General features: G+C 41.8%; 1 protein-coding gene across 1 annotated transcript in view; it reads left to right on the plus strand.

The window, feature by feature from the left end:
• Positions 1–16,937, plus strand: part of LOC109488180 (RNA polymerase II-associated protein 1-like) — a 20,122-nt gene extending 3,185 nt beyond the window's left edge. Inside the window, exons 3-30 of the mRNA XM_019792360.1 lie at positions 685–835; positions 1,169–1,324; positions 1,497–1,742; positions 2,000–2,109; positions 2,564–2,662; positions 3,035–3,136; positions 3,614–3,781; positions 4,282–4,425; positions 5,020–5,154; positions 5,495–5,564; positions 5,671–5,774; positions 6,151–6,206; positions 6,314–6,415; positions 7,087–7,248; positions 7,639–7,789; positions 8,003–8,074; positions 8,508–8,617; positions 8,961–9,165; positions 9,597–9,731; positions 10,308–10,450; positions 10,825–11,040; positions 11,538–11,663; positions 12,146–12,309; positions 12,749–12,881; positions 13,284–13,449; positions 15,701–15,874; positions 16,371–16,421; positions 16,622–16,937. Coding sequence (XP_019647919.1) covers positions 685–835; positions 1,169–1,324; positions 1,497–1,742; positions 2,000–2,109; positions 2,564–2,662; positions 3,035–3,136; positions 3,614–3,781; positions 4,282–4,425; positions 5,020–5,154; positions 5,495–5,564; positions 5,671–5,774; positions 6,151–6,206; positions 6,314–6,415; positions 7,087–7,248; positions 7,639–7,789; positions 8,003–8,074; positions 8,508–8,617; positions 8,961–9,165; positions 9,597–9,731; positions 10,308–10,450; positions 10,825–11,040; positions 11,538–11,663; positions 12,146–12,309; positions 12,749–12,881; positions 13,284–13,449; positions 15,701–15,874; positions 16,371–16,421; positions 16,622–16,747 — 3,777 coding nt within the window. The 3' untranslated portion in view covers positions 16,748–16,937. The remainder of the gene's footprint in view (positions 1–684; positions 836–1,168; positions 1,325–1,496; positions 1,743–1,999; positions 2,110–2,563; positions 2,663–3,034; positions 3,137–3,613; positions 3,782–4,281; positions 4,426–5,019; positions 5,155–5,494; positions 5,565–5,670; positions 5,775–6,150; positions 6,207–6,313; positions 6,416–7,086; positions 7,249–7,638; positions 7,790–8,002; positions 8,075–8,507; positions 8,618–8,960; positions 9,166–9,596; positions 9,732–10,307; positions 10,451–10,824; positions 11,041–11,537; positions 11,664–12,145; positions 12,310–12,748; positions 12,882–13,283; positions 13,450–15,700; positions 15,875–16,370; positions 16,422–16,621) is intronic.
• The last annotated feature ends 1,105 nt before the right edge of the window (positions 16,938–18,042 follow it).

The raw sequence follows: 18,042 nt of genomic DNA on the forward strand, positions 1-18,042 counted from the left end.
AAGTAGCTTTGTATGTATGTTGGAGGTGGGAGTGTCCAGCAGGGACAAGTCTGTGTCTGGATGGTGTTCAGCACCAGGGACAGGTATGTCTGTGTGAGGATGGTGTTCAGCACCAGGGACAGGTATGTCTGTGTGAGGATGGTGTTCAGCACCAGGGGCAGGTATGTCTGTGTGAGGATGGTGTTCAGCACCAGGGGCAGGTATGTCTGTGTGAGGATGGTGTTCAGCACCAGGGGGCAGGTATGTCTGTGTGTGGATGGTGTTCAGCACCAGGGACAGGTATGTCTGTGTGTGGATGGTGTTCAGCACCAGGGACAGGTATGTCTGTGTGTGGATGGTGTTCAGCACCAGGGGCAGGTATGTCTGTGTGAGGATGGTGTTCAGCACCAGGGACAGGTATGTCTGTGTGTGGATGGTGTTCAGCACCAGGGGCAGGTATGTCTGTGTGTGTGGATGGTGTTCAGCACCAGGGACAGGTATGTCTGTGTGTGGATGGTGTTCAGCACCAGGGACAGGTATGTCTGTTTGTGGATGGTGTTCAGCACCAAGGAGGTGTGTGTGTGGATGGTGTTCAGCACAAGGGACAGGTATGTCTGTCCCTGGGTGTACAGTACCTTTTAGCCCTACTATGAAAAGATTTTTATTTGTGATAAGTACAACCTGTGTGTCTTTTTCTTCTCTAAGAATGAAAAGCCTGCGAAGCAAGCCAGCCTGTTTGCACAGCAGTTCTCTGCAGTGTCTCCAACATTGTTTGGACTTCCTGACCAGACTCAGGAGACAGAAAAGATGGAGACAGACCAAGGCAGTACACAGGCCATGGTGTCGGGATTTGGAGGTAGATTCCCAGTCCAGACTTTCTTGTACAGAAACCATTATTCAAACCTTCATTGTCTGAAAGTTTACATTCATCAATCTTATCTATGAATTTTAGACAACTCTTGACATAGTACATGGTTCATTATGTTGCTACATCAGTTTATACTCCGGTGCTACTAGTATGCTAAGCAATATAATGACACAAGAAAGGGAAAATGACGAAGCTCGAGTATGAGAGCAATATACGCATTCCTCAGTTATACAATGACAAAGTCCTAACAAAGTGTTGACTCAAACACTGTATATCAGACAATGAAGAATGTTCATGTTTTCCCAATGTGAATAATTACAGAAACCAGTTCCATACTGGAGGGCTCAGGACTCACCCATGGTAGAACAGCTGTAGAGACAGAAGTCCAGCAGATCCACCAGGAGAACGTGGCTCGGCTGGTGGCCATGACAGAGGAGCAGATTCAGCAGGAGAGGGACAAGCTACTGCAGACCCTTGGTACGTCTAGTGTTCGCTAGCTATTCTGTAGCAAAAGCTCAGGCATATTTACACTGGGTGAACGTCATCTTCATTCATACTCTTATAAATCTGGACAAGTTTGTTTTTTAAAGAAATGTAGTTGATCTTAATGGTGTACCAATTGCTTTGTAATTTTTGTCCCTTTTTTCAGATCCCAGTCTCATCCAGTTTCTGGCCTCCAAGAAAAAGCAGCCAACAGCAGAGACACAGCCCACAGGTGATATAAGCCCCCTAACTGCAGCTGGTGGTACTGCAGACAAAGCCAGCTGCCCTGCTGCTTTTGGATCAGCTGTAACCAGTCTAACTGAGGAGGACAGACTGAGGAGTCTGGTTAGTGAGCAGGATAACTCTGAGGATGCTTTACTGGCTGAGATGGACACAGGGGTTCCATTACAAGGTCTGTAAACACAGTTAGCTATCAATCTGTACCTTTCAAAACTTTCAAACTGTATTGTACAACTAACCTTGCAGTCACTGAGAGTGAATTGTGATGATTTTCTTTTCACATAAGTGCTGAGTGCAAAGCAGAGAAAGCAGTACCGTATGTACCATTTGTAAAGTTTTTGGTATGACCCAGCCACAAGCACTAAGCTGTGCAGTTGTTTCCACTTCATCAACATAAAGGTTACTACTCATTTTTATCTCTTCCATCAGAACAAGTGCCTATCCAACCCTCCAAAGACTGGTTAAACATGGACGTTGTGGAACATGAGAAGCTGGAGTGGATGAAGGACCTCCCCGCTCCTAAACCTGGGGACAACAAGGTACAGTGGGGAGTGCCAATCCAAATGGAATAACAATTACTTGTTACCAGCATGTCGGCAGAACATACAGAGTACTGCGCCTGCTTGAAAGCATGATTTCTGTTGAATGTTTCGTTCATCAGAATTTTGTCTGTTGACATATCTTTCCTAACAAAACATTTTGAAAACTGCAGAAGGGATGTTTCCCTTAAATATGTGAACACGAAGTGCTGTTCACATTATTGGTATACATGGATTACATTTTCAGATTTTACAAAGGTGCACTACATTCTGCCAAAGTACTCTTGTTACTCATTCCTGTTCTGTGACATTTTTTTATGCCTTTGCTTATTGACATTACTAGTAACTTTTCTCTCTGCTGCTTTACACTGTAACCATTACAAGTTTGGTGAGTAAAGTACCTCTCATTAGGAGGAGGGTTAACCTGTGGAATAACTGTGTTACTGTTATGTAGGGCAAGGTTGCCAGGTTTGACCTTGAAGGTCAGCTGATGTCCAGGGACAAGGACGTCCCCACCCACCTGGGTCTGCATCACCATGGAGATGAACCTGAGGTCAGTTCACATCTGCCATTAATGGACCACCTGATCATAACCACCTCTGATCATCAAGGATAACTTTATCAAACACCTGGTCTAACAGAGAGTTGCATAACTACTTGGTTAAACAATAAAATCATTAAAATTGTTAGTGTTATGCCTCATGTACTGTAAAAATATTAGGCAATTTGTGATTTGACAATGGATTGTGAACTTTTAAATCAGTGCATTGATAAATGGAAAAACTGTAGGAAGTAGGAAGACAAAGATTTTCTTATTGGGTGCCAAAATTTGAGCTGTGTGGCTTTACCTTGCATATTCAATTGTAAAGTGCTCCCTGTAACCTTAAGTTTATTGAACAAATCTAAAACTGTGTTTTTTCCGTAGGTGGCAGGCTACACCCTGGAGGAGCTGTTCATGTTGTCCCGCAGTCGTTTCCCCCAGCAAAGGACACTGGCACTGCAGGTGCTGGCCAGGGTGGTAGCCAGGGTAAGGCCTGTTTTATTTTGTATCTACCAAGTACATGTTCATGTGTTATAGATATATATGACATAATGAAGTTTGTCAAATTGTATACTAGTAGTATGTTTATTGTTTATTTGTATGCACTTAATAATAAATGCATAGCAAGGAAATATTAGTGAGATATTACAGTCATTGCAAGGGAGGCCCAAAGCGTATGGTTAATTAATGTAAAGGCCTCCCTTTATCAACTTATGAGAATTTTATAAACAAAAGAAATAAGTTAGGTGATAAATAAATGAAACAATATATTGAGAACACAGGGCAATAAATGCACAGTACAGCTACAATATGCAAAGTGTTGTAGCTGTTACAGTACCTTTGGATTATATACTTTGATACTTGTCCTTGCTTTCAGATGTGCTTAACAATTATGCATATACACTGTACTGATGTGGTCTAGGTACATATTTGCTTATATTTACATTCAACACCAAACCCCAGGCTAGGAATGGTGAGTTTGCAGTGGCGTTGAGTGGTCCCCTGCTGCCTATGATGCTGGAGTCTGGGATGGTGTTTGTTGTCAGGTTCAGTCTGGATGAGAACACCCCCAGTCTGGTCACCACCGCAGTGGAGGCCCTGCACAGCCTGCTGGTCTTACCTGGGGACGAGGTAAGTCTGTAAGTGTAACCTAAGCATGAGGTGAGGACATGAGTCAGTGGTGTTTCATAGAAACATGATCTATACTAACGTTACATAATGTACTTCACGTGAGAAAAGGAATCAAAGCCTTAGGGGAACATTGCATCACAGATGACATCATCATCACATGTTATTGTTCTCAAATCATAGGGCGGCACCCATCTCTGGTTCAATAGATAGTTGAATGTGCAATTACTACAGCAGGGGGCAAGTCCACTGGTAGTGGTGTGTGTTTAACTATCATTATGCTCTTTCTAAAATGCTAAGTGCTAAGCAGAGACAGCAGTATGTTCCATTTTTAATTTACCGGTAGTCTTTGGCATATAAGTCGGCCAGTGATCAAACTCACAACCTACTGAATGCAAGCCGAACACTCCATCCACTAGCCATTGTACTGGTCATCACATGTAACATCCGACATTATTTGGTGGGACATGAGGTATATATAATCCAGTTCTTGTCTTCCCCAGCTGTGTGCAGACCATGTGTACAGTTGGTACCGTGGGAGTGAGCTCCCTGCCTTGTGTCCTGAGAGAGACCCTGAGGAGGAGGGAGAGGAGGGGAAGGGCAGAGACAAGACAGACCAGGAGCTGGCCAAGGAAGATATCATCAAGGTATGTCCATCTATTTGCTTCTTTCAGTTGTGTGAAAGTGATCTTGAACCAGTTTAGCTCACTGAAGAACTATTCCTCAACTGGTCATGACAGAGAATTCAAAGACAAATGCTATGTACAGGATGTACAGGTTCATTGTAGTTCCATAGTTATTCTCAACAAATACAGTAAATAGTGGACCTAAGGACTGCAATTCTTTCCAGTAGTGTGCATGCCAGGTGAGCGACAATAGCCAGGATTCTAACTCCCAACCTCCTGGTCCAGAGGCAGGGTTGCTAACCACTGGACTATGCACGCTACTCTAGCAAACCTTGATTTCTACCAGTTTAAAAAGTTGGTGAATAACCATCTAAAAAAAAATCAAGCTTTTGAACAATATTGGATGCACAACAGTCATACAAAATGTAGCATGAATGTTCATCTGTGTTGGTAGCAATCATTCTAAGACTTGTGAAGCAAAATTTAACTGCAATATCCAATCCAAAACTGAGACTTTCCCTTATTTTGGACTGAGAGAAATTCCGGGATCCTTTTCAAAAACTGGAGTTGGGCAGTAGAAAAATTAGAACATTCAGTCCTGACGTGTTTTCCCAGGGTCTCCTGAGGATGACGTTACTGCCCAGACTGCGCTACATCCTGGAGGTGCTGAGACCAGACGGGCCTGTGGTCATCCACATTGTAGAGATCCTGATCCGGGTAGCCAGACACTCTCTACAGGCTGCCTACCAGGTCAGGATGTGTTCATCATCATCATCTAACGCAATGTTTATGGAACTGTTACAGTACATCCATGATGCACTGTGGGTAGAACATGTATATCAAACCCGTGGGACAATAACAAAACACAGTATCAAGCATGGTATTGACAAGAACTGTCAATCTAAAAGTGTGTGCCATTGGATTACATGTATATCAGGCTGAATGTACCCCTGGCCAGTAATCTACCCAGGAATACTACATGTATATATCAGGTCATTGGTACATTGGTCACTGTATATTGCTGCCTGTGAAAACCTGTATTTACTATGATCAGAAAGAAACATAATACAGATACGTTTCTCCATAACAGGTTCTTCGCTGTCCTCACTTAATGGAAACTGTCTTCACAGAATTACTTCCACTGTCCTGGGCTGACAAAGGTCAGGAAAATGTTTTTTTCATCTATATGATCAGCACTTCCAGTACCACTTTGTAACCTGTTATCTAATATGAAGTGCCATCTCAAATGTTCTTTCTGTTATACAGTGTCCAGTGCAGACAAGTCAGAGGCACACGGCCGCCCCCTCCCTCAGGCTATGAAGCTGATGAGAGTTCTGTGTACAGCAGGGAGAAACATCACAGCAATTCTGGTTTGTTACATAGACATCTGCTTCTTCTACTTTCCACTCTTCTGTTGCTTTTTTCCACAGAATTTTGTATCTTCCCATCTTTTGGGTAAAACGAAATGTTGTATGATGAGCACTGTCCTCGGCCATGTCATATTTTATTTCTTATTTGTTACGGTATAGTTATGATAAAGTGCAGATTTTAAATAAAACTTGCACTTGAGTAAAATGGTCAGCATACTTTAACAAGATAGAATAATTTTTTTCCATATGTTATACCAACACTATAACAGTGTCAAAGTCATGAGTGGCATGTTTGAGTAGTTATTTCAACTCTGTACTGATCATGATGCAATGCACTGCTACATGTAACCCCAAACAAATTGTTTTTGTACTGCAGATTTCCAAACATTCGCTGATGGAAAGGATAATGAGATATACTGCAGAGCACCCAAGGTAAAGTACATTTCTGGGACTTCGGTAGCCAGTGATTTAATTGCACTAAGCCAATTTATCTCATACAGTATATGTGACAACTTATTACTGTTGATAATTTTTCCCAGTGATCTTCAGTTAGACCAGCTGGAGGCCTTCAGTCTGGCAGTGGAGTCCCTGCGTACCTGGGCAACCTGTGCAGTCTATGGACTGGGCTGTGAGGCTTTCACGTAAGTTGTCCCCACGTGTCAGTTTAATGATGGTCACCTTCATTTCACATGTAGTTTTTCTGAAAATACCTTAAAGTTTGTCCTGTTGCAGTAGTGGTGGTTACTGTATTATTTCCAGAACATGTATTTGATTATACTGCTATGGGGAAAGGAGGTACATGTATGGGTGGGCAGTAGTTGGCTACTTCACACAGCATGTCCTGACAGGTCCATGCTAGTGAGGCTGCACACATTGATGCCATAGGGACTTCCTCTGTGTACATTGGCACAAGACTTTGATGAAAGGTTTGAAACAAATCATCTTAGTGTGAGATAAGTGGTACAATTTATTTCTTTTCAGGAAATTGAAAGGAATATGCCTCAGTCACTGATTTACTTTAGTTAGAATTGTGAGCACGTTGGCTTAACAAACTGCACTTGCATGAAACTCGTATTGTATTGCACATAACATTTCTGAATCAGCAAAACATCTCTTTTAAGGTTGTATTCGCATATTAAGGGAGCCTATAGTTTTCCATGTGTTGGAAAAGATATCATTTGCAATAGGCAAAATTCTGATGCAACATTGACCAAACATCCAAAGAAAACTGAAAAAAGGGTTTCATGCAGATGCAGTACATTCTGCTGACATGTGCATCTTCTGACTGAACCCAATCCTATACCTCCTGTAGGGAACTGTACCCGGTGGTTCTGCAGACTCTGCAGAGACTGTTTGGTACCCTGTCAGCCGTGGGCAGCCATGCTGATCCTCAGGCCTTCCAGGCTGCAGCGCTCTTCAGGCTGATAGAGGGCGCCACACACACTGCAGGAGTAGCAGCAGAACTAGCGGCAAGGTCTGGCAGGTTTTAACATTGAATCTAATTGAATTGATTTTGTTTATGTCATAGCGAAAATACACACAGGTATTATATACTTTTTGTACATACAAATAGACCAAACATGCAACAATATATGTACATTTCTTTTAAAAAAGCCGGATTCTTATGACTCTGTTATGGGTGTTGAATATTGTATTTATAAACTAATAACATACTATAGTAGCCAATTCCTTTCATCAGCTTCATGTTAATACAAAAGCAGCTATTGTACGCCATATAACATTTTGATAGGGAACATTTTCTACATGTAGCACATTTCTGTGATATATACATTTGTATGGGTACATGCAAGATTTTAAGTGGTGCAAAAGTCACACAGGTAAACTTTAATCATTCCACCGACAGATTGGCTAATGTTGGAGAGAGAGAAGGTAACCATGACAACCTGCCTGCCCCGCCCATCAACTGGAGTCATGTGACCGGCCTGCTGCCTGCCGTACAGCTGTGTGTGAAGAAGTGGGTAACCCAGGCTGTATCTCACACAGGGCAGCTACAGGTAGGCTGGGATGCAGATACTAGTACTACTGTATGTTTGGGCCTTTTTTTGATTAATGATGATAAAACAAGTTTGTGTAAGATACTCAACTGTGCAATGGTTTAGTTAGATATTTGAAAGGTTTAGATGTGATTTTAGTGTTTTAAATTGTACTGATAACTGATAGAATACTAATGATTTCCTAATAACTAAGCTATGTTTGTTTCATATCAGGAAGTAAACTCGGGACTTGTTGCCAGCTGCCTACACTACCTGGCCTCCTACCTGTCTAAGCTGGTACTGCAGGTAAGAAAGCAATTGCAACTGGTGGAAACAAACATGGTTCCTGTCCTTTATGTCTTTCTTGACAGTTATACTGTTTTTTTTTCCTTTTTGATGCACTCATTTACATTTGTTCAGAACACCATCACTTAACCTTCTCCCTGCTGCCTACCCTGTATCCCCATAACCAGGCTGCCATAACCAATACAAATTTCATGAAAAAAGGCTACTTCAGCAGGGAGAACGTTCTTTTACTTTGCCATAATAATCTGTAAATGAATCTCCTAGTACATTTCAATTTGCACTGCAATAAGACCTACTTGTTACCTCAGTATTTAAACCCATTCACTGTCTGAGCAGTATAGAACCAAGCAGTCAGAGGGCTGCTCGTGCTAGGAGCAGTCTTAAGTCAGACTTGGCCACCTTGTAAGGACACTGTTGTCTCTATCTTCTTCAGCCGTCCCATGATGCAGTGGGGACCCTGCAGTACCTGGAGGAGCTGGTGACAGACGTGCTGCTGCCACTCATCAACTCTGACTACTTCATAACACAGCTGCAGAAAGTCAGGTGAGTGTAGCTGCAGGTGTTTATGATTAAGTATGGCTTTGTCACTTGGCAGGTGCATAGGCTGAATGAACCAGCATATATTTCAGTATTTTTAGCTATATATTTAAAGAAGAAACGGCTGCAATGGCCAAGTGGGTAGAGTGTTCACCTTGCATTCTTCGTTAGGTTGTGAGTTTGATCCCAGGCTGAAGTCATACCAAAGACTTAAACATGATACTGCTTTCTCTGCTTAGCACATGGGAAAGACTGTGGTAGTTAAATACACACCAGGCCACTACCAGTGAATAATTTCTTTTATATTGACTATCAGTGTTCTCATCCCTGTCTGCCTCTCCTCCTACAGGACGTTTTCCCCCACCTGTCAGCAGTGTGTCCCCGCTGGTCCCAGACAGGACAGCCCGGCCCTGCCTGACATGGGGTGCAGGCAGGCTGTCAGCAGACAGCAGCCCTGGCTGTGTGTGCACGAACACTCCCCCTACAACATGGTCACAGCAGTGTACAGGCTGGCTGTACAGGCAATTAGTATACACAAGGGGCTGGCCAACAAGGTGAGCTTGTTTGTCTGCAGTACGTTGTGTGACTGTGGTGTTAAATGGCTGAGCAGCTAGGCGAATAGACACATTTTACCAAGAGGTCATGGGTTCGATTCCTTGCATTCCATGGCTGGATGTTGAATCATGGGGAAAGGCAGTTTAGACAACTTTCCTTACTCCACCCAGGTTTAAAATGGGTACCTGACTTCAGTTGGGGAGGTAAAAGGTGGTTGAAGTAGAGGAATGCTCTCTACCTTCCAGTACCATGTTCTAGGCACCATGGATTAACAACCCACTGCCCCTACGACCTCAAAAAGTCTACAGGACTACATGTACCTTTACCTTTTATCATTTACGTAGTGAGGATGTCCTTTGTGTGTATTTAGATAGTGTGACAGTGTCTTTCTTTGGTAACTAAAAACTTAATGTTTTATTTCATCTTCCAGCTGTCCTCCCTGGTGACACAGCAGCATGTTGTAGCCTTCCTGTCCAGCTGGCAGTCAGCGCCAGACAGCACCTCCTACTGGCTGAGGTTTGAACACCACCTGCTGTACCATATCATCAAACTCTTCACACAGATGGTATGCTTTCGCTCTCTTCATCAAACTGACTGAAGTGGTTGCATGTTTTCATTACATCTTTACTTGGTCCACTGTTTTAGATGCCATGAAAACAAAGCACAAGTTACAACAGACAAATGTTCAATGGGAATAGTTTAAGAACCTATTGTATGGCTTTTTCCTGAAATACCATAGTAGTATACATTGTAATGGCTTTTTCCTGAAATACCATTATATAGTAGTATACATTGTAAATGACAACAGTAATAAACTGGTGAATGCATCAACTAAGTATCTAATACCAGCTCAGAAAAGAACAAGAAATAGTCATGCAGAAAAGAACAAGAAATAGTCATGCCTTCAAGTACCTTCAAAAACTATGACCATAGATTGAAACTTGCTGCCACAAGTACAGTAGGGGCATCTTCACAATAGCTTTAAACAACGCTTACAGTCTGAAGTGCAAACATTACTTGTAACAGGTTACACAAGCTGTCGCCGTATGGTGTACATGATAAGCTGGTGTGTTATGCCAAAGGCGGTTATGTCAGTTTTACAGAATGATAGAAACACCTCATGTGTCATGTGTCCTCCCAGGTTCCCTCTGTCCCATCCTGCCATCCCCACACAGTCCTGTATCACCGGACAGCGCTGACTCTCCTCAGGAGGCTGGTACCTGGGGACGAGCACTACATCCACGACCTCATGTCTACTGTAATCTTCCAGCCTCACTTCTTCCTGTAAGCTGAAGATTTTTAAATCCAGTTTCAAAAGAATCCTGTAGTTGATTACATGGCTAGACCACAGTAGACTCTAACTACAATAATATGATGTAAGCTACGTCCCTTGTAAATAAAATAATTGTATCATAAGTTGTCCAAGCATGCATAACTTTGTACAGTACTGGTACTAATATCTCAATTTAAAGTTTTAAGTACTTTTAAGAACTAGATATAGATATGGATTGCTAGGTTGGATGTGGTGTATTGAGACTGTGTTATAAAATTATTAATTTACATTTTCATCCCATTTTTTGTCTTCAAATACCATATTTATAACATGGTTACATACATACCAATGTTGAGAGTGTTTTACCCAATGATGTTGGTTCCAGAGAGAGCAGACTGGGTGACCCCGAGGCAGCTGACCTGTCAGACATGTTACAGCTGTCCTCAGATGCTGTTCCCACTCAGATCAGCAGCGCTGCCCAGCTGTCCTCCCACCCCAGCCGAGGAACACTGCTGCAGGAGGCCTACAGCAGACTCCCCGGCATCAGGGCCACCTACATACAGGTCCTACAGGGCTTTAAACTGGACACAGACAAGTCAAGGTTACTGTCAAACTACTGTTGGTTTCTGTGGTTTCTTGTAGACAAGTCAAGGTTATTGTCAAATTACTTTTTATTACTGTAGTTCCTTACAGACAAGTCAAGGTTACTGTCAAACTACTGTTTCTTAGGTTACATACAGACAAGTCAAGGTTACTGTCAAACTACTGTTGGTTTCTGTGGTTTCTTGTAGACAAGTCAAGGTTACTGTCAAACTACTGTTTCTTAAGTTTCATACAGACAAGTCAAGGTTACTGTCAAACTACAGTTTCTTACTGTGTCTTATTGTAGTCTCTTACAAACAAGTCAAGGTTATTGTCAAACTACTGTTCTTATGGTCAAGTCAATGTTACTGTCAATTTTGTACCAGTGCTGTAGATATCAATGATATTGATGTGAAGATGGAGATGTCAGATTGTCTTAGCTAGATTGAGTAGAAAGAAAGACATAGGAGACATACAGGTCCTTCTGCTATGACTGGATTGTTCTCTCTCCCTCAGGAATCGTGCCCTGCATCGTCCACACCAGATCCAGTCCCTCCTGTTACCGGTGTGTTCCGCCCCTCTCCTGCCCACAGACTGGGTCTTCCTGCCACTGGTACAGCTGCACAGCCTGGCCAACAGTCTGTAGGTTCAATGGTTTCTTGTCTTCGATGTTGTGTCAGTGCTGCAAGGCACTTTCAATGCTTTATGAAAAGCTGTTGCATGAAGGTATTTTCCAAATCAAAGAGTAACTCAGCAAAACTTTTGGTACATCCATTTCTTATCATCATCAAACTTCAAATACTTTTTGCATTAAGGTATGTCATAAAATTGGAAACTGTTGAACATTCAAGTTTTTTTATCTTTGTTTACTATGCATCATTTTGAATTTCCCAAGAAGTCTAGCCTTTAAGCATAAAAGTTAAAAGTTTTTGACTCTTCCAATAACAATTGATGTTCCCCATCAAAATCTTGACTTGTTTGTTTTACCAGTATCATCTTGATTAATTAGTAATGTTACATGTATATGAAATATTGTCTGGAAAAGAATTGAATGTAATGTTCCATATTATCATTCCTATATACCAGCATGATATATTGTACTTTTTTTATTCCTCATATTTCAGGGAGTCTAGAGGATACCCAGTGGAGAGTGTGCCCACAGATGTTGTCACCACAGTGACCAATAGCTTGAGACTGATCCTGATGCTGGAGATGTGGCGTCCAGACACCCTCACGTCTCTGACAGTGGCCGCCAAGCTGACCAGGCTCATGTGTGTGTTCCTGACAGGTGGGCTGACACTAAGTCTTGTTTATTATGGATATGAGAGATCGCGTGTGCCCCTTGTGTGTTTCTCAAAGTTAATACAAGTTTGTGCATCTGTTCTGTTCGTATAGGAAAAGGGTTACGGTTTATAGGAATAGGGTTAGGGTTAAGGTTAGGCTGTTGGATGAGTCTTAAAGCTAGTAGACACAAGACCAAGAGGTCACAGGTTTGATTCCTGACATTCCTGTCAAGACATTGTGTCCTTGGGAAAGATACTTTATACAACTTTCTCACACCACCCAAGTGTAAAATGGGTACTTGTTTGGTTGGGGAGGTAAAAGGAATGGGCTCCACCTTCCAATACTCTGCCCTAGACACAGTGAAAAAAGGCTACAGAACAACTTTTACATTTTTTTCTGTTTGTTTCTCTATTGCTTGATGTTAAAAAAAATTCACATTACAGGTAGTGAGTTGTTCCTGGATGGCTCAGTTCACCACCTCCTGTCCTCCCTCTTGAGACATTACACCCAGCCTGGCCTGCTGACAACTCTGGACTTCAACGTGCCCATCCCTGGCATCACATCCTTCTATGACCTGTAAGTAACCCCTCCTTCAAAGCCTTGCACTATAAGTTTTATCGTTCATTGCAACATTGTTTTCATATGTGAACTGTTTTGGTTCCTCACTGTATCTTTATCTGTATAGACTGTATAAACGTTCTTCGGCATAACACACCAGCATCACAGGTGCATGTCACACCCAACCTTTGCACATCAAACTGCAAATGTTGTTTGAAGCTATCTAGACGCAGGGAGGATGTGCTTGTAGGCAACAAGTTCCACTCTACAGTACCTCTAGGAAAAACATGTTTTCAAAAATCTTGATCCTAGCAAGGAGGTTTCAAAGACCTTCTCCTTGACCCTAGGTTGATAACTCTGGTACTTCAAGGCATGACTCTTTCTTGTTCTTCACTGAGACCATTTGCCATCCTCCTGCAGCTACAAAGGCCTGTTGGGCCAGTACGAGGCCACGTCTTTTGGAGACTCCCTGTTTGCCAGTTTTGTGCTGTTGCCGCTGCAGCAGAAGTTTGGGATGGGCTTCAAGAAGCTGCTGCTGAGTGAACATGATGCTGTTTTCAGGACGTTCCCTCTGCAGTTCCAAGAGGTAAATACAGAAAGCACCTGAGTGTATAAAGCACAAACCTCATGGATGGAGAAGTAAATATGGGTTTCAAACACAGTTTGTTGAAAATTAGTGGCTAGTCATGACAAGAGTTTTGAGAACAGAGAAGGACAAGGCAACATCTTTAGTATATTATTATAATACATATTACTGTTATATCATGCCTTAGGCCACACCAATTTAATTTGTTGGTTCTCGGAATTGCCGCTTCAAAAAATCGCAAAATGAAAAAAAAAAAAATTAATTCTTGTTACTCTCATCTCATCTGCCGATTTTTTTGGGCCCGAACGTCCACCCGGTACGTTCTTATTTTGCACGGTACGTTTATTAATTTTTTGAAAATCAGTAATTTTTTTCGACTACGCGTGAAAAAAATCGGCAAATCTTCGACGTGAAGACGTTTATAAACGCGTATTGTAGTGAGAAACTTGTCATTTTCCGGCCTGTTTTCGCGATCGCGGCGTGAATAAATTTGTCTGAATGTTCCATTGTCATGGGTGGTGCTCATCAAAATACGAACTCCTCAAAGCTCTAAATTAGAACAAATTCTAACAAACTAAGCAAGTCATTTAATATTTAAGATTTTAGCTACCGTATTGTATTTGTCGATGTCGATTTACCGCAATAAAATCAAGAAATCAGGTAAAATATTACACAGTCTTCCCCGTAAAAAATGAGACCTTCCGTTAACCCCAAATGACCTCTCCTTCATGCAAGCAGCGACGCCATGTTGGATATTTCTCGGCTTTCTTCTACCACCAGTTTTGGCTCATTTTTACGACAAAATCCCGGCTAATATCGCCCAGAAAATATCTGGAGCCCTATCTGGTCGCTAGAGAAGCATTATTTTCTAATTTTAGTGGATTTTTCCCAAAAGAAAAGTTGTCGTAATCGACGCCAAGTTACGACATGCTGGGATGGTTCGCTGGGATTTTTAGGGGCCATTTTTGAGTAATCGGCACTTCGAAATTTTGTTTACTTTTATGATAGGAACGCTAGCAAAAAAATGCTGCCACATCATGCCCATATTCTTTATTACCCGGTACCCGTTGGATTTTCTTGGCCAACATTTGGCAACGTACTCACGGCTGGACTCAGACGGTGGGATTGGCATTTTTGGCCGTCTCGGGACCGAAAACCTGTGGACGCTGGACGCGTTAGACAGGTAGACGCAATGCAAGATTTCTTAACGCTTGAGTCGATGGGAAAAATTCAAGGGACCAACAAAACAACAAAAAGTGGTCGTAATGGACGAGTGGTCTCTATACAAGGGTGGTCGTTATTACAGGTTTGACTGTATGTATTTCCCAACAACATGACATGTCTACATTTGTACTAGAAATGCTCTCTTTGTTGTCTATTTAAATTCCTAATTGCAAATAACAGTTAAAGATTTGTGCATAACAGTTTCTAGTATACCAGTAAGAGCACATTTTAGCATAAGAGACACAGGTTACCCATCAATTTTGGTAATTTTCCGGGGGGTAAATTTATTCCGGGGGGGTATTTTTATTGGATTTTGAAAATTTGTCCGGGGGGTACGTTTATTCCGGGGGGTATGTTTATTCAGCAGATCATTAACATCAATAATTGATCCTTGATACATAGGCTATAAAACAGCAATGTTTTAGCATGTATAGTCATAGCTTTGTTCTCAATCCCTTTTTCCAGCCTTAGCTTTACCATTTGGGCATGTTTTTTTTTTTTTTCGCCCTGTCGCTTCTATTTATTTATTTATTTATTTATGACGATTTACCACATTTGTGGAAGGATTGACATAACAGGTGACTATCACCTTTACAAGATGTCAAGCCTGAGACCAGACTGTAAGGTTTGAACCACTTACACCGGGAAGGACCCCTACTCTTTTCGATAAGTGCGGTGGGTTCTTTTACGTGCGTGAGGTGTGGCTCTCCCAAACACGGGACCTCCATTTAACGTCCTATCCGAGGGACGTCCCTAACCGAAGCTAGGTACTCATTTACACCTGAGTGAAGTGAGGAAAGTCGTGTAAAGTGCCTTTCCCAAGGGCACAAGATCGGTGACATGGGCAGGATTCGAACCCGCAACCTCTCGGGTGTGAGCCGAACGCGCTACCGACTGCGCCACACGACCCCACATTCACATTTTTCATGAAAAAATCCGAGAACCAACAAATTAAATTGGTGTGGCCTTAGTGGTAAATACTGTACATCCAGTTTTTAGTGACACCTGTTGATGTGTGTTTCCCCAGCTTGTTGTTCCAGTTGAGAACTACCTGGAGCCCCAGGAGACAGACCATGAGCTGCTACAGATGTACCTGGGTGTGTTGTTAACAGGAACAGTCAGGCAGCAGTGGGCTCCCATCTTCTATCTCATCATGGTCAAACACATCACAGGCTTCATCTTTGCTTCTCTGTCTGGCCAGGTAGGAGCACTAATAAATGTTCTTTGTGTGTTATCTTGAAAGTTCATCTGTGTTGATAGAAGTCGTAATGAGGCAAATTTTAACTGTAATTTCCAACACAAGAAATTGGATGTACCCAAATTTTTGACTGTACAACTCCAGTCTTTGTCAAGGAAAGAACACATCATCTGAAGAGGTGGATTGCTCATTCCTTGACAAAGACTGGAGTTTGGTGAGTCCAATTCCTTTTGTTGGTTATTACAGTTCAGCTTGCTTCATGATTTTCTTTGTATTATCAAAACCAATAACCTGTGTGATGGCTGTCAAGATGCTCACATACTTAAATTTGGCATTGCTACTTGCTTTTTGCATCAGGCTCAGTCATATGCACCAAAGTTACACCACAGCAGTCAGTATTTTATTTAAATTTGAACAGATATGATTAGACTACCTTTGTTATATAAAAATCATGATCACTTCTGATGACACTGTGGCTTTGACTTACCGTTGTCTGCAGGACACTGCGAGAAGAAGTCTTCTTAGACAGGTGATGTCATCAAGAAATGAGGTAAAGTTATTACATCAAATTCTTTTGCCTGCTTTTTTAAAACATAATATGCAAATTTGTTTTCATGAAACGTACACCCAACATTTGCACACTTCATAAACACTCAATTCTGTATTTGACTTCATACTAAGTATTTGACTTAAGACTGAATTTGAGAATGGTCAGTCTCATCATACAGTCTAATATCTTGTTACTTACAGACCCTGAAGCACCATCTTCTTCACTACAAGAAAGTCAACCTTGAGGCTCGACCTTTGGGCTTTGACCTTCACTGTCAGCTACCACCAGACAGACTTCAGCTGGTGCAGGATATAGGAGACCTGTGACAACTGTAACTTATTATATGGTTCAGAGCTGGATGAAAGCAAATCTATTCGGCTCAATCTGGACAATTCTATATAGTGGGAAAAGGGCCATGGTTGGCTGAGCTATATGCAACAGGTGGTTGATGAACCTGTGAAATCCTGCTTTGGCTGTGTGAACAGCTCATATTAATACAGGAAATAAAGTTTCCACCAATGACTGTTTTTGTGTGACATGTGTTCCTTGTGTGTGTTTACTTCAGTGGGAAAATTACTAGTAATGTAGACATTGACGTCACACTATACTTAAGGATTTGTAGCACTATATCCATATACATATGTTAGCTAATTATAATATTAGACATGCTCGAAGTTAACCTGCAAAATGTCTACTGTTTAATTTAAAACATTTCAACTGTGTTTCAATATAGATGTCTATGAGGAATAATAGTTATATTTTGTACAAATGGTATTTTTTTAAAGAGAGGTTTGTGAGACTGAAATACTGCAAGGAATGTATTTTGAAGCCTTTTTCTATGTCTGTTTTTTCTACAGAAGCCTAAGCTGACAAAATATACCGGTCTCCCTTGCTTGAACTATCTGTTGTTGAAATCAAAAGCATTATGGATCAAAAGTGCCCCTAGGCGGCAATAAACAAGCACTACAGTAATATTAGCAGCTCAGGTAACGTTATGTTGCAGTCCTACATTGTGCTAGATGCCACTTTTGATCCATGCACTTAGGATTCGTCCTGGTAACTACTACTAGTCGGTTTTGGGTGTTATACCGGCGCCAGTCCTAAGCATAGGCCTCTCCTGTCATGCTTGATCTCTTTAGCCAGCCTTTAAATTTCTGATTGTATGTCCCAAACTTCTGGACTTGTATGGTAACACTAGTGTCAGTGTTAATTCAGCACTAAGGACAGGGAAAGTAGTGCCAGTGTTAATTCAGCACTAAGGACAGGGATAGTAGTGTCAGTGTTGATTCAGCACTAAGGACAGGGATAGTAGTGTCAGTGTTGATTCAGCACTAAGGACAGGGATAGTAGTGCCAGTGTTAATTCAGCACTAAGGACAGGGATAGTAGGGGCAGTATTAATTCAGCACTAAGGACAGGGAAAGTAGTGTCAGTGTTAATTCAGCACTAAGGACAGGGATAGTAGTGTCAGTGTTGATTCAGCACTAAGGACAGGGATAGTAGTGTCAGTGTTGATTCAGCACTAAGGACAGGGATAGTAGTGCCAGTGTTAATTCAGCACTAAGGACAGGGATAGTAGGGGCAGTGTTAATTCAGCACTAAGGACAGGGATAGTAGTGCCA

The sequence above is a fragment of the Branchiostoma belcheri genome, unplaced genomic scaffold, assembly GCF_001625305.1.
Source record: "Branchiostoma belcheri isolate BF01 breed outbred unplaced genomic scaffold, Haploidv18h27 scaffold92, whole genome shotgun sequence".
Taxonomy (NCBI): Eukaryota; Metazoa; Chordata; class Leptocardii; order Amphioxiformes; family Branchiostomatidae; genus Branchiostoma; species Branchiostoma belcheri.